This window comes from Panthera onca, chromosome F2, assembly GCF_046562875.1.
Source record: "Panthera onca isolate mPanOnc1 chromosome F2, mPanOnc1 haplotype 2, whole genome shotgun sequence".
NCBI lineage: Eukaryota > Metazoa > Chordata > Mammalia > Carnivora > Felidae > Panthera > Panthera onca.
The window spans coordinates 33,280,052-33,302,291 of record NC_138356.1 but is presented as its reverse complement, the minus strand read 5'-3'; the positions used below and the strand labels follow the sequence as shown (position 1 = coordinate 33,302,291).

Below are 22,240 nucleotides of genomic sequence, written 5' to 3'. Positions count from 1 at the left end.
AAGGATATGTCATAGCAAGAGAAAGATAACATAGATAAATATCAGAGAGGTGTGAAACATCCAGGTACAGCTCACAGGGCTCTTTCTTTGCACAAGATGTGCTTCATCTTCAGACTGTGGGCCACCAAGAGAGTACAAGACATCTTGGTTTCAGGGGAACGAAGGCACAAGTTTACTGGGGGTATTTTACAAACTACTGGTCATATAGTTGAAGCCACTGGTCTTGTAGCTAAAACCAGACTGCATAGCTGCTTACACCCAGTGCAAACTATTAATATGTCTTTTAAAATAATATATTGCAAACTATTAATATACATATTTTTATAATATAGAATAGATCAAAGTTTTGTATAGTTTTCATTGATATGTGTTTGAATTCACTTATCTTTTCTCCTGTCATGATTCATCTGCTGTTGTTCCAATCCAATATATTTTTCATTTCCCACTTTGCATTTTTTTATTTATAGAAGTTTCATTTGGACATTTAAAAATATCTCCCATGTCTCTACTTGGCACATTCAAATTTTTTCTAGCTTTTACAATACAATATAGTATAATATTATAATATATTACAATATAACAGCAACCATAATGTTCTTGTCTACAAGTTCTATCACCTGTATCATTTTGGTTCAGTTTCATTTAATTCATTTTTCTCCTTAATATGGTCATGTATTCTATATTTTAAATGCCTGATGATTGGTTCAATGCCAGAAAACAGTTTGGCCTTTTGAGTTAGGTGGTACCAAGGCAGCATTTAGTGTAAGGTAATTCTTCCCTACTATTGAGCAATATCCTTTTTAATACTATAACGAACATTAAGTGAATTGTGAAGTTTTCCACCATGACTGCTTTCCACTATTCCTGGCACTATGAGATTTCCAGGCACTGTTCCTTTTGTGGGTGGTCCTTCTTTAAACTCAGGTATTTCCCTCATATGCAAGTACTGATCAGTACTCAACTCAGTGCTCAAGGAAGAACCTCTGATGGTCTCAGGAGTTCTCTCTCTGTGCAGCTCTTGCTTGTTCTGTACACTAACCTCTAAATAATAGCCATCTTGGCTTTCCTGAATGCCTAGCTCTATTTCTTCAATTCAGATAGACTAGCTCAGGGTTTTGACTGGGTTCCACCGCATTACCACCACCTAGAAACTATCTTCAGACAGTAAGCTGAGGCAATTGTAGGCTCACCTCATGTACTTCCTGTGTCTCAGGGAATACCGTCTTTCATTATCCAATGACTTGAAAACTGTTGTTTCATATATTTTGTCAGATTTTAATTCCAACCCATGTTAATCTTGGCTAGAAGCAGAAATCTATTCATTTTCAATAAACAATGTGGATGAGCTAAGACAGATTGTCTCAAAGAATTTTAGATTTCAAACAGCACATTTTAATGACTAATTAGTACAATTTATTACTTTCTTGACCAAAGGTCATTACCAGGGTCCAGGCTTCCCTGGAGACAAGCATAGATGTACCAGAGAGACCAAATGCAAGTTATCCTTATTTGCACACAGTTCTCTGGAAATGCCATTGTTGTAGACATCCATATGTTGCTCTGCTGCTTATCATCATCTCCTTTTCTGCCTGGCTAGTCTTGTCTAACTGTCCCATGCCAAACTGAGCTTGTACTACCACTATACCTCATTCGCTCTTGAATCACTGCATTACCGAGCTGTGTTATAATTATGTGTGTACATATCTATCTCCCTATCACCCTAGGATCCTCGCAGGCAAAGACTATGTCCCTAAAGCATCAGTGCCTGATGGTCTTGGTGCTTCATAATAATACATTGAATGAAATAATGAATAGAATGAATGAATATTTGAATATAAGTTATTTTAACCAATAATTTAACACAGAAATATTTGGAAATTAATGTTAGAACTGTTACATAGTATTTTTAAGCTGTTATATACAATCATGTTAAAATACCTGTATTGTACGGAAGAGTAGTTTTCATTCCATTTACTTTTACCAAATTGTCTTATAGTTTCAAGAAATCTGGCCTATAATCACCCTTACAGATACTTTGTATTTCAGAGACTGGACTGGCTGAATCTTCTCTGATGATTACTTCACATAAGATTCTTGTATATGAAGCATACAAGACAAGTGGACAAGTTAGATTTTATTATCATAGTGTTTGTGGTTTTGACAGACCGTAAATCTCTGAGGTGAAAAGTAGGATTTTATTTTATAACTGAACATATTTTTGTTTGCCTTGACTCCGTATTTCTTCTTAGCAGTAGAAAAACTAATTTTCAACTCTCAGGTACTCAGTCCAGTCCAAAGGTGTTTCTGCCATATTTAAATATTATTATTTAAATCAGTTGGTCTCACAAATGTCTCCCAGATGGGATCTCTGTCTCCCATTCTGTTCCTCTGAATTGCATACAAACCAGGCAGAACATGTGTAGATAAGCCTTAGATAAGTTTGGGTGAGACAGAGTGGAGGAGGCATGTCCAAGCCCTATGACTTTCTTGTTGCTGTCTCCATGTGGCTTCAGATATCCATACAGTCTGTACTCTTGGCATGGGTAATATGTGATGCAGCTATGTTTGGTGACTTATGCATAATCTACTGCAGCTTTCTAACAAGGAAGATTCTATGAAGCTTCCAACACAAAAGGAGCCCTTCCCTTTGCTTAGTGAGTTTACCTTTTGACTTTAATTTGACTCATGCCATCAGCTAACGTCTACAGCTTCCTCTGATTAAGAAGAATGCTATGTTGACATTAGTTTCATTTGGAAGATGTTTCAAAAAGCTTGAAGAGTGGAATAACTTTCTCCTGATCACAGATACTCCTGAACTTTTAAGAAGAGCCCACTGGGGACTGTCCCAGGAAAAGGTGAAAGTTGGGTTGGGTGGGAAAGGAAAAATAACAGGCTGCTTTGTTCTCCCACTCCCTCGGAATTCCTACTGTGGAATTTGTCTCCCTCTCCTGAAGTCATGTATTAGCGCATTCTATGAAAATACATACCTTTTCAGATCTTTCAGTTTTCTGTTCTCACACTTGTATTGGTATATGTGGACTGGAGCAGCTGCCTCTTTGAGCAAGTAACCAAAAGAAAGTGGTTAGAGCCCAGTCACTATTCTCAAAATATATGCTGGTCCAAGGCATATCGCTTGTACTGAGGCAGGTGCAAAGAAGGAAAACAGAACATTTTGTACTATGATTCATGTTATTAATCACTAAAATAAATAGCTCACATATTATTTTGCTTCACAGTAGACCATTCCCCAGTCAAGGCCTCACAGACTACTGTGTTCGAATTATGTGCCTAACCGTGGAAACTTCCAAGGAGTTACAAGACATTTTACTTCATTGTTCCCTAACAGTGGCTCAAATGGTCATTCAAGAATCCTGGGAGATCATAGAAATGAGTTGAATATTATTTAACTGAGTTGTCATGAGGCCTTCCCAGTTGTGCAGTCTTCTGTAATAAATTTGGGTTTTTCGGGAGTGAGAATTCAGACTGGTTCATCTCCCTTTGGCTACTTTTTTGCTTTAAGGTAGCAGCTGGAATTCTTTCCTGACAGATTTATTTCAGGTTATCAAACATTTATATCCTTAGCTCTTCTACTTCTTAGACATAGAAAGGAAAGCCCTTTTTCTAGAAATGAAATCGGAAAAAGTCCTTCTTATTTTCTTTTTGCTTGAGGCTATAGCTTGAATCCTGCTTTGAATTGCTTTTCCGTATTCTTTCATTAGGTAGGGATCTACATGCAACATGTGTTCAATAAATGCTCATTAAAAAAAAAGAAAGCCTAGTTGCTCAATTTAAATTACATATGAAACATAAAAATGACAGTTCTATTGGCATGTGAAAAAGAGGAACTTTAATATTTCATAACTATCCAAACTTTTGTATGGAGTCAACTTTTGTTGATTATATAGTGAAATAAGTGTTTAATCTAGTTCATTGTATGTGATGAATGAACTTTACTAATGACATTGATAAGATAATAAATGGAGAATTTGACACAATTTAGTTTCAGAAACATTTTTCACACCTATAGCATTGAAATTATTGGTAGATTTTTTGATAAGCCATGTTTTATTCACTGGGTCTGTGTCTCTATGAGAGGTTAGAATCAAGCGTGAAAGGAGACCTTCATCAGCATCTCAAGTAAAGTCACATATACAGTTTGTGTTTAAACTAGATATAAAGGAAGACAATGAGTATGAGGTCCCGATAAGAGAGTTGAAACAACATCCCTGGACCTGTCACATATCAATCTGTGCACACACAAACCCAACTAGGATATGACTATTCCCTGGGAGCCAGGCTGTGTGCTTTTCTCTCTTGGTGATTCATGTCTGGCAAGGGAGTGCTGTGCCAACACAAAAGTATCACCAGGGATTTTACTCATTAGTTTATGTCTCTGTCAACTTCTTTAGATTATAAATTCTTAAAAACTGAGATTTTTGTCTTTACAAGCCTTTGTGTCTGAAGGACACACTCAGGAAATTCATTCTGTACCTGAATGAATGAATGAATGAACAAACAATCATAAACAGTGCTCACCTTAAATCCTAATGAAATGGGGTGTATATAAATGCATTTGTACAGGCATAGTTTTATTAAATGTAAGTGGGAGAGAGGGGGGAATATGATCATTGGCAGCTCCCAGATCAGAGAGAGGCTTTCTAACCAGAATAGTGTACAAATCATAATGGATTTTATGTAAATAATTTTTAATATTTGTTTAATGCTGCTGAGAGAAAAAGAGACTACAGTGTGTTTGTTTTTGCCATGAGCATTTTGCCTACATGGAGGGAAATAGGAAAAGAGCAACTGAATGTCTATGTTGATTTCAGATTATTTTGGACCTTAAATGCTGGATCGAGTGTTTAGATACTGGCAAGTCACCCAGGTTTTAAAATATGATGTAATTTTTTTTAAGCAAGGAAAGTGATGCTATCATATCTGTGCATCAGAGAGCTTTACATGGCAGGAATCTGTATTCTATTTAATGGAGAAGGTTGCAGATTAATAAACTAAAAATGCACTGAAATGATAAAAGGCCTTTTTTTTTTAAAATGCCAGACTGAGTAACTTGCGTTGTGTTGCCGGTTAGTAGAGCAAGGTAAGAGAGAAAGTAATAAAGGTCGGTAAAATGCATTTGGTTTCTGAGAGTTTTTGATAATAATTTTGACACTTTTTAAAAGATAAAGCCTTTTGTATTAACCACAATGAACTAATCTCATTTGAATTGCTTTGAATCCTACAGTTGTCAAGAAGGCATTTAATGCATTAGTAAAAATAATTCAGGAAAGCTGAAAAGAAAGCCAGTCTTCTACATAGACTTAGGATAAATTGTAAAAGACAATGGCTACATAGTTTTTTACTATTTGTCTATAAAGAATAGATGCTTTCAGCCTTAGAGCCTAACAAACAAAAATCATTAAAAAGTTAATAATACTTTCTTCCAAGTGTAAGGCTAAAACTAGAATTTTTAGGATATCTAAAATAACATAAACAGAACACAATGTGTAAAGAGAAATTATGACTCCAGAGAGGATTTGTACTTCAAAGATTCTTTCACTAGAACAGAAAATTGACAGCAAAGCTAACCTTAGAGAGATGCTCTTTTTGTTTGTTTGTTTGTTTGGAGGTGATCAGAGAGAAGTGAAGTTGAGAAGGATGAGTGACTCTAAGTGGGACTTCTTTCTAAACTTTTAAAATGCATCTAGCTCAAATAGTAATGCTCTGCAACAAGGGAACAGAAAACGGTGAAATCCATGGATGGCTTTCTTCCAAAGGCTTTCAGCCTCAACTTGAAAAGGAGTTATACATTAGATTACTGGGGCATGGGAAAGACTTGTGGGCAGGATCATATTGAGAAGACATATCTTGGGCAGATTTCAGGTTATCTGGCATTTTATTTGTGAGCAAAGTGGGGCCAATATATCTTTCACAGAACTCATCTTACCTGTAGACCTTCTCGGAGGTATATAACCTGGTTCTGTACCTGGGACAGGCTAATAATTTTGGACATTTTCTAATAGGCGATCATTAAGGATTTCTTTGACACAGTTACGTTCATGTGTGTGTATGTGCGCGTGTGTGTGTGTGTTTGTGTGTCTTGATGTGAAGGTGAATGAAAGAAGTATAGAAAAGGATATCTGGAGGTTGAACGCTCATTTAAATCTTGCTTGCAAAAAACAAAAGATCTGAATTTGTAGAACTCCCCCTCTCCTTTGTTACTGGTATTACATGAGCCAAGAGGCATATCGTAGTAATTCTTCTAACTGCCGACAGTTCTCTTTCTAATACAAGTCATGGTAAATAAAATTTTGTCCTTCTTCCGTTTTCAATAAATCAAGTTAGCACATTTTATTGATTTTCACCTTATTGTCTTGACCCCTTAATTCAGCCCTGAATACCAATGTATAAGATCTTTTTCTGCCCAAGACTTACCCTGAATGTTGAATGGGCTCCAAGGGGAAATTAGGAAGTAGGAATTGGGTACTGAGGTTTGGTGAAAAATGCATCATCCAAGAAAGAGTATGAGCTGGTGGGTAAGTGGTACTTTGCTATCTATACTAATTGGGCAGCATTGATTGCTATGTCCCTAATTCCCGAGAGGGCTTTATTTCAAAAGTTTAGGATACTTGTAACAATTTATAATAAGGTGTTAAAGTCTGCTGATCATTCTTTCTGATAGATCCCTTACTCCAATTGCACTGGTGTCATAAAATGACCATCTATGGGTTAAATATAAAGGCTTTTGTTTCAGTGAAACCAACATCTACTTCTAAATGCATGAGGGACACCACAGGTATATCTTTCTATTTCAATCACCCAATTCCTCTGCTTTCTCCATTCTTGCCAGTAAAATTGCAGGAGGTTAGCCCCTTCACCGTCTTTGTTCCCAAATTATTGAAGATTTTGTTCACTCCTTCAGTTTTTTATGATGTCTCTGTAGACGACTTCCAAAACAACACCTTCAGTCCTGGTCACTTTCATGATATTTAATCCACATGCTAGTTAATTTCATACTGGATGTATTGATGTGCTCTAAAATCCAACATGTCTAAAATTTAAAAAAATCTATTAATCTCTTCTTGATTCATCCATTTCTATAAACAACAATACCATCTTCCAGTTAACAAGACTTGACTGATATATTCAAAGAGCAGGAAAGTATAAAGATAGAAGAAAAATCATATATAATCCCACATTTTTATCTTAGTTCATTTTTTATAATTTTGTGCATATAATTGCTATCTTTTTTTAATTCTAAATTTTCTACAATGTCATTAGAAATTCTACATAATTATAATTTTAATGATTACATAATTTGTGAATGCTCTTGAAACATACTTAGATAGATTGTCAAATTCATTCTCAAAACACTTCTCAGTTAGTACTCCTGCTAGAATTCTGTGGGAGTGCTTAAATATAAGAATTTAAGAGTTTAACCCCCGCTGCCTGCTAACCACAACTGAGTGTTAGTATATTTTAATATTTGTTATTTTTATAGTTGTTAAACAAAGTCTCAATGTTACTTTAACTTGCAGTCTTATGTTTATTAGCTAGTCATTGCAGTATTGCACTTGTTATGCATTAGTCAGAAGAGATGGCACAAACACATTGCTAGGAAGTCCCAGTCTGGCCAAGGATACTGAATTTATCAGAAAAGAGATGGTTACACAAAGTAGAAGCAGATGTGATGTATATCCACGCAGCTTTTTCATTAATCCTCATCTCCTATGGGGTGATGATTGTACAGTTTTTCCGAAGGTGTGAAAGAATCAGAACTATCATTTCACCAGTTTCTATTATACTCAGGATTATATCACCACTGCTAAAGAATTATACTAACAATGTTCCTGTAATGTCAATGTTCCTAACAATGTCAATGTATTGACAAATATCAAGCTCTCCTAGTTTCTGAGCCAAACACATCATTAGCAAGGCCATAGCCTCTTCCAGAAGGAGTCAGTGCTCAGGTGAATTGAAACATGGTCTTTGCCTCCAGGTAGTTGATGTTCAAGAAAAGATTGTCAGGTTTTGTTAGTTATCTATTTATGCCATTTTCCCAAGTATCTATTGATGCGCTTGACATTTCTTAGCATTTCAATCTGTTTCTAAATTAAAGATATCAATTTTAATGTTCAAAACTTCTTATAGTTTGTTTGATATTATTAACTTAAGGACATTAATTTTTTTGTAATAAAATCTTTTCTCTTGTGAGTTCTTACTGCTTTTATGCATAGACCGTTCTTCATCCAAAGAAGGGATAGTATAGTGTTAGTGAAGATCTTAAAAAGATTGACTCTAAAATATTGATTAAAATATTTACTCTAAAAGTAACTATTTAATTTATTGTGATGAGTAATGCAAGGAGTGGTATTAAATTTTATGTATTTTTAAAAGTGCCTAAATAATTGTCCCAGATATATTTATTAAATATTGTACCATTTTTATTGATATAATAAATGCTTTCATTAAATATTAAGTTCTTTCTTTCAGTCTTTATTTTTTAAATGTTTATTTATTTTTGAAAGAGAGAGTGCAAGCAGGGGAAGGATGGAGAGAGAGGGGGACCAAGGATCTGGGCTCTGCACTGAGAGCAGCAAGCCCAATGTGGAGCTGAACTTGTGACTCTGAGATCATGACCAATCTAGGCAGGGCTCGAATCCAGGAACCACAAAATCATGACCAGAGACAAAGTCTCAACCGACCGAGCCACGCACGTGCCCAAATTTTAAGTTCTTTTTTAAAATGTTTATTTATTTATTTTGAGAGAGAGAGCAGGAGTAGGGAGGGGTAGAGAGAGAGTGAGAGGATGAAAGTGAGAGTGAGCGAGCAAGAGAATCCCAAGCAGGCTCTGTACTGTCAGCATGGAGCCCGACGCAGGGCTCAAACCCATGAAGTATGAGATTATGACCTGAGCCAAAGTCAAAAGTTGAAGGCTTAACCGACTGAGCTACCCAGGTGCCCCTAAATATTACGTTCTTAATATATAAGCAGGGTGATCCATTAAAAAAGCTTATCTGCTGTTTTTTCTTTCTTTTCTTCTCTTTTATTTTGATTTCTTTAAAAACATTTTTTTAGTTTATTTATTTTGAGAGAGAGAATGAGTGAGCAGGGGAGGGGCAGAGAGACAGGGAGAGAGAGAGAATCTCAAGCAGCCTCCGCACTGTCAGCACAGAGCCTGAGGTGGGACTCAAACTCACGAACAGTGAGAGAATGACCCGAGCTGAAATCCAGAGTTGGACACATAACCAACTGAGCCACCCAGGCACCCCTTTCTCTTTGATTTCTTAACACTCTGATTTAATTGTTATTGTAATGCAATGGCAAGTTTTTCTTAATTGCTTTCCTTCAAAATTCTTTTATTCATTATTCACTGTATTTGTTTTTTTTTTAATTTGATTTGTTATTGGTCCAGGTAGAATTTAGAATAAATAAGAGTTCCATTAGAATACAAGTTTCACTGATATTATCATTGCTTTCCTAGTATGTGCAAGGTGTGAGCTGGTTGTCGGATGATGAAAATCTACAGTAACACGCTGGTCTTCTCAAGACCTGTCATTTACTCTAGAAGACAGGCAGTAAAACAATAAACAGGTACACAAATTATGAATCAGGAAGTACGATGAAACATACGACCAAGATGTTTTGGTAAAGATTAATGGAGTCAGGGCAAAGGAAGGGGAGACCTGCATCAGAATGGTATTTACCCTTAAGCCTGGAAACTGGTGAGCAAGTGCATGCTGGCTTTACAAAGAGATGGAGGGAGAGCATTCTAGACAAGGGACTAACAAAGGCAAAGCCCTAAAGTACAAAAGAGCTCAGTGCATTGAAGAAACAGAAGAGGTAAGTGACCTCAGACATTAGAGCTTCATGGACAATGACAAGGACTTTGGATTTATTCTAGGCATTGAGATAGTATTGAGTTTTTAAATAAAGGTGTAGCAATTTATATTGACATTTTAAAAAGATGACATTTAGATTGCAGCTACAAGTAGAATAGAAACAAGGGAAAAAATTAGGAAGTGGTTTCTGGAATATTGGAGACAGACTTGAGAAAAGTAGAGGAATTCAGAGTATATTTGGAGGTAGAAACAACAAAATGTGGTAGATTGAGGATGGGAGGTGAGAGAGAAGAAATCTAAAATGACTCCTAGATTTCTTGGCTAAGTAAACGAGTAGGGAGATGTGCCACTTACAGAGATGGTACTCTAGAAATAGGGTTCACTTTAGGTGGAAAAACAAGAGTTAAGTTTTGGCTTATGAGACATCCAAGTGAAAATGTCCGGTGAGAAGCTGGCTGTACAAAGAGGAGGTCAGGACTGTAAATATACTTTTGGGGCCCATCGGCATATAAAAGGGCATTAAAAGCCAAAGGAGTGGATGAGAGCTTTGAAGCTTAGGGGAAAATGTATATTGAATTAATGTACAAAGAATTGGTTTATTTGTAACTTCATACTTACCATCTAGGAACATCTTATATCTATTCATATATTCATACCTTCTTTCTATGAATAAAATTTTGTGGTGTGTGCTATATAGCTTTGTATATTTCTTATTGATTTTATTCCCAAGTATTTTAACATTATAAAATGCAACATTTTCATTCTATTTCCACAGTTATTATTTGTATATTACAAAGTTATGTAAGTTTTTACTTTTGTTGGATATTTTAAAAATTGTAAAATTCATATTTGAGTCTAATAGGGTTTCTTCCTACTTTCTTCAGCCAAGGAGGCTGATAATTACATCCTATCCAAACAAAAAAATGTTCTCATCCTTTCTAATGGTCACGCTATTCATTTACATTTCTTCTTTATTGCACCAGCTGTGTCTTCTAGGATGAATTAGAAATATTAATTTAAGGGGCGCCTGGGTGGCTCAGTCGGTTAAGCGTCCGACTTTGGCTCAGGTCATGATCTCACAGTCTGTGGGTTCGAGCCCCGCATCAGGCTCTATGCTGACAGCTCAGAGCCTGGAGCCTGCTTCCAATTCCGTGTCTCCCTCTCTCTCTGCCCCTCCCCTGCTCATGCTCTGTCTCTCTCTGTCGCAAAAATAAATAAAAAATTTTTAAAAAATTAAAAAAAAATTAAAAAAAGAAATATTAATTTAAATAGACAGTATTTTTATTTTTAATGCAAGTTCAATTTCAGTATGAAGTAGAATGTTGTTTCAAGATGCATATTTGTGGGGACGCCTAGGTGACTCAGTCGGTTGAGCATCTGACTTCAGCCTAGGTCATGCTCTCGCCATTTGTGAGTTCGAGCCCCGCATCTGGCTCTGTGCTGACAGCTCAGAGGCTGGACCCTGCTTCAGATTCTGTGTCTCCCTCTGTGTCTGCCCCTCCCCTGCTCACGCTCTGTCTCCCTCTGTCTCAAAAGTAAATAAACATTAAAAAAAAATTAAGATGCATATGTGTGTGTGTGTGTTTGCATGTATGCACATGCACATGTGTACGTGTGTGTGTTTTGTCATAAAGCCCTACTTGGTCATGGGGCATATTTTATATTTTGTTTAATTTTTTGATAATATTTTGATTTATTTCAGATTTTTACATCTATATTAATGAGTCATCTGTATTAGCTTTTGGGGGTTACTTCTTTTGTCAAGTTTTTGTGTGAGAGTCATGGTAGTTTCATAAAATGCATTGTATAGATTCATTCATGTCTTTTTATGAGCTCTGAAGTGGATTACATGGCAAGGAAATGAACTATTCTTTGAATATTTAATAGGTTACATGTATAAAACCTGTGAGCCTGAAGTTTCCTGGGGTGTTTATCCTTTTCATTTTTAACTTCTTAATATTATTTTTCTTATGGCTGTCTTCAGGACAACATCACAGATTTTGGTTGTTTGGCTACTCAATATGTTGGTTTAACATATCTTCATTTATTGTTTTTAATGGTATTTTATCACTCTGTGTTTAGGCATTAAAAAAAATACTTTGCTTCACTTTCTGTTGCTGCTTGCCTACCTCCATTCCTTCCTCCTTCCCTGCCTCCCTCCTTCCTCCTTCCTTTGTTTGTTCTATTCTTTCTATTTCTTCTTTCTCTTTTGGGGTGCAGACAATGCTTGATTCTGTTACCTTTGAGGATTTGTGGGGTACATAATCTGTTTCTAATTCTATTAGTGATTACCTTTATATAAAATAGAGATTTGACACTTGTAAATTTCACCAAGGTTGAGGGTTTCAGATATATCCTGAGGATCTAGAAAAGTCCTTTAATCCTTTGAGGCACTTATGCTGTTTATATCTGCTGGTTGAAAGGGTAATTTAAAAAGTGCTCCTTGAGCCACTTCCATCAGAGCTATAAGGAAAAGGACTTTGGCATAAACTGTTCTTTTTATTTTGTAATGTCTTTTTAAACTTTTTTATTCTTGATATCTTTAGTCAGCTATTTCCTAACATTGTTCACTAGATTAAGTGCCATGAGAAAAAAAATGTGTCTACGTCCACTACTGCATGCCCATTGTCACATATAGAACAGAGTAAGGGCTCAACAAATATTTGATGAGTGGATGAGCAAGTTTCTCTGTTCCGATCATACCAGGCTATTCTCAGACCAAACTCACGTAGTTGTTTCTCAACCTGGAATGCAGGGATTTTTGGATTCTCTTCTTTATAGCTTATTCAGGACATAATAGCCCAAATGATTCTTCTAATCTTTGAGCTAGACCCTATCATTCCTGCGCTCACAATCTCCTGCTGTTTTCCCATCTAATGCAGCATAAAACCAGTGAACTCCGAATCACTTGTAAGGCTCTATGATCTGAAATCTTGGCATTTCTGTGGCTTCATCTATTTTTCTTTTCCTCATTTATTCCAACCCGGCTATACCGCCCTCCTTGTTGTTCCTAAATGCACCAAGTACATTCCCACTTCAGGGGATTTACTTGCTGTCCCCTATGCTCAGCACATTTTTCCCATAAAAGGTGACAAGGCTCACACCCTCACCTACTCCATCCACACCTTTGCCTGAATGCCATCTTACCAAGGAGTCTTCCCTGATCAGCCTATTTAAAGTACCCTCTTTCCTTCCCTGCTTTGCCTTTTCCTCTGTGTTCATCATCATTATCATCTGCAATACTTTACATTTGCCTGTCAATTGGCCTATTAGGCATTACCCCCCCCCACCCCCCCCCCCCCACCCCCCCCCCCCGCCCAGAAGAGTATAAGCTTTTCACGGGCAAGAATTTCAGTCTTTATTATTTACAGCTGGACCCATATTGCCAGTAAAAATATTTGGCACAGAGCTGGTACTAAATACAGAACCGATGAATGAATGAATAAATGATCTCTCTTTACTTGGAAACTGAAGCTGACAATACCTATTCTTCAGTTTTCCTGTGTGCCACAGTGATAATGTATACACAGCTGTTAACTCGGCATATTGTGGTTGCTTAAGAAATCACAGCTTTTAAAACTTTTTATAATAAGGTAAAAACCCAGAACACACACTATTTCTTTTAATTCTCCAAACGTTTATGGAGAAGTAACTTGTTATGTACAAGGTACCATGCGTGCAGGATATAAGGGTAGAGAAGGTGCAGTCCTTATTCTTACAGATGCAACAGAATAAACATGGGGACTATTTTGCATGCTCAGGTACCCCAAATTCTTGCCTGAATCATAATTAGATCCCTAGAGTGGTTCTAAATATCTCAAGGACTGATAGGAAGACTTTTGAACAACAAATAAGAGATTCACTTGTACATTCATGCTCTCCCAAAATGCCTTTGAAACGCCAGAGTAGTGCATCTTTCTTTCTCGAAGTCATACTCTTTTCTAGGAATCTGCACATCTCTATAAAAGGTAGATCACAAACTTGCAGACTTCTGATGGATCCAAAGGTCTAAATCTCTGCTTTCATATATGCTATTTATACAACTCACATCTCTGTATCATCAATATATATGTACATTTATATCTACCGATGTATAAACATTGAGATATAAATCACATACTTTCATTGTGGAATATTTTAAGTGTACAAAAAGACATAGAGAAAACATAACAAGTACCAGTGTAACTTATACTTTTATGAAACCTTTGATACTTACTTTAACTATACTTTTATGAAACATTTGATATTTACTTGATTCAAAATATTTGATTCAAATGTATTTCCTAATAAATTAAATATTATAGTTATTTAATACCCCCATTCTATTCTCCCTTCTTTTTCTCCCTACAGGTAATCCTAAATTTGTTGTTATTCATCCTTGTGAGTTTATTTTTGTAACTTCTACAACTATTAAATCCTGGATATAAATCACAGATATGGTTTCATTCACCTTCAGATTCATATTAAAACAAAGCAAGACAAAAATAGGACATACCATTTAAAACTATTTTTTTTTTTCTTTCCCTTCCCCCATGGTCTTCTGTTATGTTTCTCAAATTCACCTGTGGATTCTCTTAATAGACAATGCCTGCAATACTGGGGCATCAGATTATCTATCCCAGGCAAATGCATCTCTTTGGCAGCAAACCAAGAAATCATCCTGCTGATTTTATTCTCTTGTAGAACTGTACACAGGTTCTATTCAGCTTCAGAATCCAAGTGCAACAGTCGCAAATTCTCTAGTACTCATTATGGCCACCAAAAAGAGTGCACCACAGGTGTGCCTAGGTGGCTCAGTTGGTTGAGTGGCCAACTCTTCATCTCTGCTCAGGTCATGATCCCAGGTTGTGGGATTGAGCCCCGTGTTGGGCTCTGTGCTGAGTGTGGAGTCTGCTTGGGATTCTCCTTCTCTCTCCCTCTGCCCCTCTCTCCTGCTTGCTTTCTCTAAAAACAAAAAAAATAAAAATAAAAAACAGCATACCACATTGTGATTTTCACATTTCCAGGAAAGGTAAGTACATTCCCGATCCAGATCCTAGGTTCTCGTGTGCAAATTTTTAATTTTTGCTTTCACAATTTTATTTTTTATTTACTTATTTTTTGTTTTTTTTGTTTTTTTTTCACAATTTTAGTTTTAGATAACTTTTGCAGGATGGGATTATATAATTTTTCATTAGCTTATATTTGAAACACATAAAGAAAGTAGATAAATTACCATAAATAAATTAAAATACAAATATAAGAAAACATACCCAGGTGATTTTAGATTTTAGTTTCTTTGAAAAAAGGAAGCCTTAATTCTTCTAGGTGTCCTTGGTGACATTACATGTACATGTCTCTCTGTTTTTAATGAGGAGCTTACAGTCACTCGCAGTGCGCTTGTCTGACAGCACAAATGCCTCTGGGGTAGCTTTGCTTTCTATCTTGAAATATTTTCCTAAAATTCCATGTTTGAATGAAAAAAATTCCTTCTAGAAATGTAAACAAGGATGTAACTTCTGTCAAGAATTGAGGGCCCTCTGGCTTTCTATTACATGGCAAATTAATGTGTTCTAGAATACCAGTCACTCCATGAAAAGCGTGGGTATTTAAAACATATAACACACATTTTAGTAAAGTTATGTCACTTTCATTATTGCACTAACTTTATGGCACTGCAGGGACATAAAAAGTCAAACTGAGTATTAAAACTGCACCCCAAAGGAAAGATACACACCAACTTTGTTTTAAAAGAAACAGTATTTATTAAGAAATTATATGCTGAATTCTCCTACAGTCTGTGAAGATGGTTTCTTCCATTTCCACAGCACAAGACAACAGCAAAGAGCATCTGGAAAACACTTGCAATGCTTGGGAATGGAGCGTTCCTAGTAATAGGAGATGCAATGAAGTGATATGTGCACTATTTAAACTTTTGAGAACCAAAAACAAGACAATCTTTCCTTGCCAATATAGTTTTCACCTGTATTGGCACTAACCTGTCCATGGGATCTCCTACTCACACTGAAGTACTGGGTAACAATTGGATCATTTCAGTTGAGTAGAGAATGCTCAATTTAATCACACATCAAAGCAACAGTCCTTTCACTATTGAATCACTGAAATACTTGCATTCTTTATTAATAAAAATGGTGCTTATGGAGGGCAGAAATATAACCTTTTCAAGTATTTTATCATTATGATCTAAAGTACTTTAAACTATAAATTAAAAATAAATTATAAAAACTAGCTTACGATGTATCTTTTCTTACATGACATTGTTGGAAATAAGCTTTAAACATAGAATTGCAATATCACCTGACTTTATATATGATCAACAGTAAAACATGCTAATCATAAAAATAGCTTTTACAAATATACATTTGTATACAGTGTCTCCCTTACCGTTCATAAATGTCCTTCACATTTTAAGACTTTAAAAGACTTAAAAAAAAACACAACATAATTAGCAAAGGGGAAAACACATTTACAATCTAAACCATAAAAACCTGACAATTATATAGCTTAGAACATAGAAGAAGTGGAATTTCTAAAATTGAACAATACTGTCCATTTTATTTATTTGGGTTTTTTTTTTTTTTTTTTAAATAAATTGAACCAAAGAAGCTGCAATCCAGTAAGAAACCTCCTTTCACATTTCTGGGGGTTGTCACAGTTTCTCTTTTCTGTTCTCGTGGCATCATTCATTACTTCAGATCACTTTATCTGTAGAAACTGGGAAAAGAAAAAAAAAGTATTTTAAAATATTGAGATATATGCTTCGTTGTTGATAGCATACGTATATATAAGTTAGGTTCTCAGGTGAAATCAGGAAATGATAAAAGATCTAGATGTTTAGGAAAAACACTTGAGAACTTTAGGTTCTTGGATCCTTCGTGGGAGGCAATGCTAAAATTATTTACATTTACAATATGTTATGAGTTTCAAAGATCCAGTCCATTTATTATTGCCCGAGATCAGCAATTATCTTCCAACCAGAGCCCTTGACCAGGTCAGAGGGGAGCCACTTGAAGTCTAGGCTAGGGGAAGAGATCTGAGTTGCTTTTGCATTTTTGCGGCTCCTCACCAGAGTGACCATGGGACACTTCCCCTGTAACAGGCTTTGAACAGTGTGGTCCCAAGCCTTATGCACCCGGGAAAGGAGAAAAAGCAATACAGATTTCTGATCTGAGATACACAATCTTGGTTATAAGAGAAGAAAGCTAGATGCAAGAAGGGCAGTGAAAGACCCATCATACAGCCATGAGCCAGAAACACCACATAAGAGCCAAAATTTAATTGGTAGAAGAATTGAATTGAGAAATTGCATATGAATACGAAGATAAAATAATGCAAGATTTCAGTAGCGGGAAAAGGCATGCATTTGTCTTAGAATCCTATCAAGCTGAAGGTTTATATTTAGATAGAAAATATAATTATACTTATTATCCCATCAACCTCAAAGTTTTTGCAGTTTGGAAAATCTGTATATATGTTTTAAGAGACAAAGACAGGCAAATCAAGGTATCAATTTGGATGGGAGTTGCTGTTGAGAAAAACACTGTGTGTCAGTTGTCAGTCCTGGGGGAGCAAATACCACCCACCAGTAATCAATCTCAGCGAAGGACTCCAAGGATTTTTGTCCATTGTATTTTGGTATCAGAGTTGGCGAGGAAAACAAAACACAGTCAGCATTGGGTGGAACAACGTTATCCAGCTCCAGTAGTGTGCTTTGTAGCGAGTCCCCAAGGCAGCTGATTCAGGACAACTGGCCTATACATAACTCTTCCTGGCTGCAGTAAGAGGGCCCTGAACTCTGCCCCTTGGAGGCTGAAATACTGAAAGTTGTGTGTGACAATCATTAACATACACATTTAAGCAGAATACAGAAACACTCCTTGAATTTGAACCAGGAAAGATATTTTCATACAAGTGATAAAACTGACAGGCTTTGTGGCTCTCTGTTTCTTGGTAAGGAAGTACCGCAAGCCCAAGGCATGTTCTTACGTGGTGGAGTGGGCACTGAAAGACCATAGGCACAGGCTGCCTTTCCCAACAGTTGCTGAATCCTACGAATACCCAGAGATTAGGTAACTTGAACTTTCATTAAAATTTGAAGCCTATACAATACAGAGATTATGAAAAAGACTGAGTATGGCAGGTGGGGTGGTGACAATTGCTCTGGATGTCTGTTGCTCCAGATCTCACCTGGCCAAGGTCCCTTGTTGAAAAGTATCAGTGAACTAGTATGGTATTTTCTCTTCCTTCATGAATATGCATTTGTCACTCTTAAAAACATATACATCTGAGTAATTTCAGTTTACTGGGATGTTTTCTTCCTTAGTGAGTACATATCTTAATTCTTGTTAGATATAGAATTAAACACAAAGTACTTGCAAGAATAGAAATCATAGTACTAATGTTTTTGTGTTAAGAAAAAAATGTTTGAATATTTGAGCTGCAAATACTTGTGTTATGTAAGAGAATTTAGCCTGTTAGTGTGCCAGTCCTGTGGTTTCAGTTCTAAATACGCAATTAAAAATTAATTGAGATATAGGATTTCAATTTTATGATTTCAAATCTTATGACCAAATCTAAAGTTTGTACATGTTATTGGAAAGTCTAAGAAAATCTTAGGCCGTATCGATACATTGAATTCATCATATTTTAAGAATTATTTCAGGGGCGCCTGGGTGGCGCAGTCGGTTAAGCCTCCGACTTCAGCCAGGTCACGATCTCGCGGTCCGTGAGTTCGAGCCCCGCGTCGGGCTCTGGGCTGATGGCTCAGAGCCTGGAGCCTGTTTCCGATTCTGTGTCTCCCTCTCTCTCTGCCCCTCCCCCTTTCATGCTCTGTCTCTCTCTGTCCCAAAAATAAATAAAAAACATTGAAAAAAAAATTTAAAAAAAAAAAAAAAAGAATTATTTCATTCTCAGAAAGATATGTTAAACTAGACAAATGAATTTTAAAAACTGTATAAAATATACTAAATTTACAAATGCCATTTACAGTGTCTGAATGCTATTTAATTAAGAAATCTGGAACAATCATTTTTCAGAGGACTTTCAGTACTTTGTAAACCTTGCTATACTTGATTGTAATAATAAAGTCCTAATAATTTTGATTTTAAAACTTTCATAAATCAAAAGACTAAGAATAAACAAAATATGCACCCTTAATAGTCTAGTCTCTCATCCAAAGCATTTAAACTTACATCCTTTAAGGGCTAAGTACATTCTGATACTGTGATTCTCTCTCTCTTTTGGTCTTCTGCCCCATTTCCTCTTTCCTTTCCTCCTCCTCCTCTTCTTCCTCACCCAGTCTATACTATATGCTTACTGATCACACATGCATGTGTTTTTAAAAATTAAACGTTACTCAAATGTGTTCTTCATGCAGTTCCTAGCAGTGTTCTCGTCCATACAGTCAGTAAGTCTTTAAAGCACAACGTTTTGAACTTATGGTACAAAGCAGGTGTGCCATGAGTTGTGTGCTGTAAAGAAGTTTGGGGTGCCTCTGAGGCTCATTCAGTTAGGTGTCTGACTTCGGTTCAGGTCATGATCTCATGGTTTGTGAGTTTGATCCCCGCATTGGGGGCTCTGTGCTGACAGACACCTTCACCCCTCTTGTGCACACACTCTCTTTGCCTCAAAAAATAAACTTAAAAAAAGGAAGTTTTATACATTTTCTATATGCACATACCAAAAATGATCCATTATCAATGTGAAAATGAATATGTGAATAAATAAAATTAAGTTTAACCTGTAGAATGATGCTGACATGTGAACATAAGGCATAGTGGTTTTGGGTTTTGACTGATAACACTTGTGTTCAGGAAGGAACTAAAGGTCTTTCATTTATATGATTGCAGTTGCCCTCTTCCTTGTGAGGCCTTCATAGATCATTCTTATTACACATGCAAGATGTTTAAGATGCCACAGCAGCTGTGTATGTATTGAGTTTCTTCAGGTTAAGTCGTGGCAGATAACATTCATTTAGTATATTCTTACACCATCCTGCTTGTCTCAAAAGAGGTAACGAGTGGTTGTTTAGAAACTATCCATTGTAAGAAGAGAAAAACAGCCTGCAGATTTTTTGTGCATATTCCATTATCACTAGTATGATTTCTCCTTGCCCCTTCTTTTGCCTCTTGATTGTGAGTGATTACATAAAAATAATTATCCTGGCAAGAAGAAAAGGAGGTTTGAAAATAATTTACTAAAGTCTTACTTCCTTGCCATAAAGCTTCAAAGCATTTGCCCGTCCCTAGTACAAAACAAAAGCTCCATTAACTTTGCATTGTGAAGTAAGTGTTATTAACCATATGGATACAAGTCATGAATACAATTCTCCTTATCAAAAAACAATGGCAAAATATATTCACTAAGCCTTCCATAGAGCTTCCAGTCTGATAAAAGGATTGCTGTTTACTTCTAAAGGCAGGGGAGAAAGGGCACAACTATAACATTCTTGTTCCCTTTTTCTCAAGAATGACAGTCACTTGAGCTGATTGGCTTACTATAATGTGAAACTAATTGTGCTTTCCTTCTCTTGAATAGTGGGTAATTTATCTAGTGGCTATATGGGAGTCTGGATGCTTTTAAAACTAATTATCCTGATGATGAATGCTTTTCCAACTCTCAATCTCTCCCATTTCTGAAAAACAAAAACAAAAAGAGCCACTCAGATGGGCCTGAATTGTACTGAACCAAGCAATGTACTTCTACTTGACCAAGTTAAAAAGGAGAGTATTAATCTACAGGGAAAGCACATTTAATTTTAAACCTCATGAATATATATAATATATAATATATATATGTTTATGCATTTATTGATGTAAAATTGGTATATTTTGTATTGTAATATTTTGTATTGGTATATATTGTATTGTGATATAATAATACATTATATTAGTTCAGGTGTACAGCATAATAATTCAGTCTTTGTATATAAGGTGATCACAATTAGTCTAGTTATCATCTGTCACCATAGAATTGACTCCCTTTGCTCTTTTTACCTCCAAACCACCTTTCCCCCACTAAAAACCACCAATATATTTTCTGTATCTCTGAGTTTTGTTTTGTTTCTTTTTTGTTTTTTAGATTCCAAATATAAGTGAGATCACATGCATGGTATTTGTCTTTCTCTGTCTTATTTCATTTAGCATAATACCCTCAAGGTCCACCCATGCTGTCTCAAATGGCAAGATTTCCTTCTTTTTTAATGGCTTAGTAGTATTGGATATATATACCATACCTTCTTCATTCATTCATCCATCCATGGACACTAGGTTGTTTCCATTCTTGGCTATTGTAAATAATGCTGCAATGAACATAGGGGTGTATATATCTTTTCAAATTAGTGTTTTCATTGTCTTCAGATAAATATCTAGAGGTGGTATAGCTAGATTGTATGGTAGGTCTATTTTAAATTTTTTCAGGAAACTCCATATTGTTTTCCACAATGGCTACACCAGTCTCTATTCCCACCAACAGTGCACGAGGGTTCCCTTTCTCCACATCCTCTCCAGCATTTGTTCTGTTTGTTTTTGATAATAGCTATTCTGAAAGGGGTGAGGTGGTATCTCATCGTGATTCTAATTTGCATTTCCCTGATAATTAGTGATGCTGAACATCTTTATAAAGGTATAGTAATAGGTAGAATAAATACACTTTACTAACAGTTCTGCCAAAGAAAAATCACATTTTGGGGAGCCTGGGTGGTTCAGTTGGTTAAGAGTCCGACTTTGGCTCAGGTCATGATCTTGCGACTTGTGGATTCAAGCCCCGCATTGGGCTCTATGCTGACAGCTCAGAGCCAGGAGCCTGCTTCAGATTCTGTGTTTCCCTCTCTTTGACCCTCGCCCTACTTATGCTTTGTCTCTCTCTCTCAAAAATAAACATTAAAAAAATTTTAAAAATCACATTTTTAAAGAAGCCTTGTGACTTTTTTAGTGTCAGAAATGACTCTGTTATCTTTCTAATTGAGATTTATAACTAATAAATAATGAAAGAAATATAGACAATTCATATTTTTTAGTTAGCATCCATAAAAGCAAAAAAGGTGAAAGAAAACATGTGGAAAATATAGGCTGTGTAACATTTTATAGAAAAGCATAGTCTAATAAGCAGGAGTTACCTAAATTTGTTGTCACCACCCATCATGTTTACTTAGTAACTGTTCAGCCATTCACTTTTTATAGACAATGTGAATACATTTGGCTTTTACAATTCAATTCAAATTTCTAAATAACATAAACATTCCTGGAAGCTACTGTACATTGTAAGGTAAAACTTGTTTTTTATTAATAAGCTCTTGGGGCCAGAATTGCATTATACTTTGCTAAAAGAATCACATCACAAAAACCATAAATGGCATGGAAACTAAGATGGCTACTCACTCACTGGGATGGCTACATGTGAAG

General features: G+C 36.0%; 1 protein-coding gene across 7 annotated transcripts in view; it reads right to left on the bottom strand.

Moving 5' to 3' along the window:
- Nucleotides 1-15,225: 15,225 nt before the first annotated feature.
- The window catches only part of RALYL (RALY RNA binding protein like), a 708,596-nt gene continuing 701,581 nt past the window's right edge, over nt 15,226-22,240 (bottom strand). For 4 of the 7 annotated variants that reach the window (XM_060610815.3, XM_060610808.3, XM_060610810.3 and 1 more), the window contains exon 9: nt 15,479-16,553. In XM_060610815.3, the coding sequence (XP_060466798.1) occupies nt 16,536-16,553 (18 nt within the window). In that variant the 3' untranslated portion in view covers nt 15,479-16,535. Of the gene's footprint in view, nt 16,554-22,240 lie in introns of all 7 variants that reach the window. The other 3 variants (XM_060610814.3, XM_060610811.3, XM_060610812.3) reach the window with 3 other exon arrangements.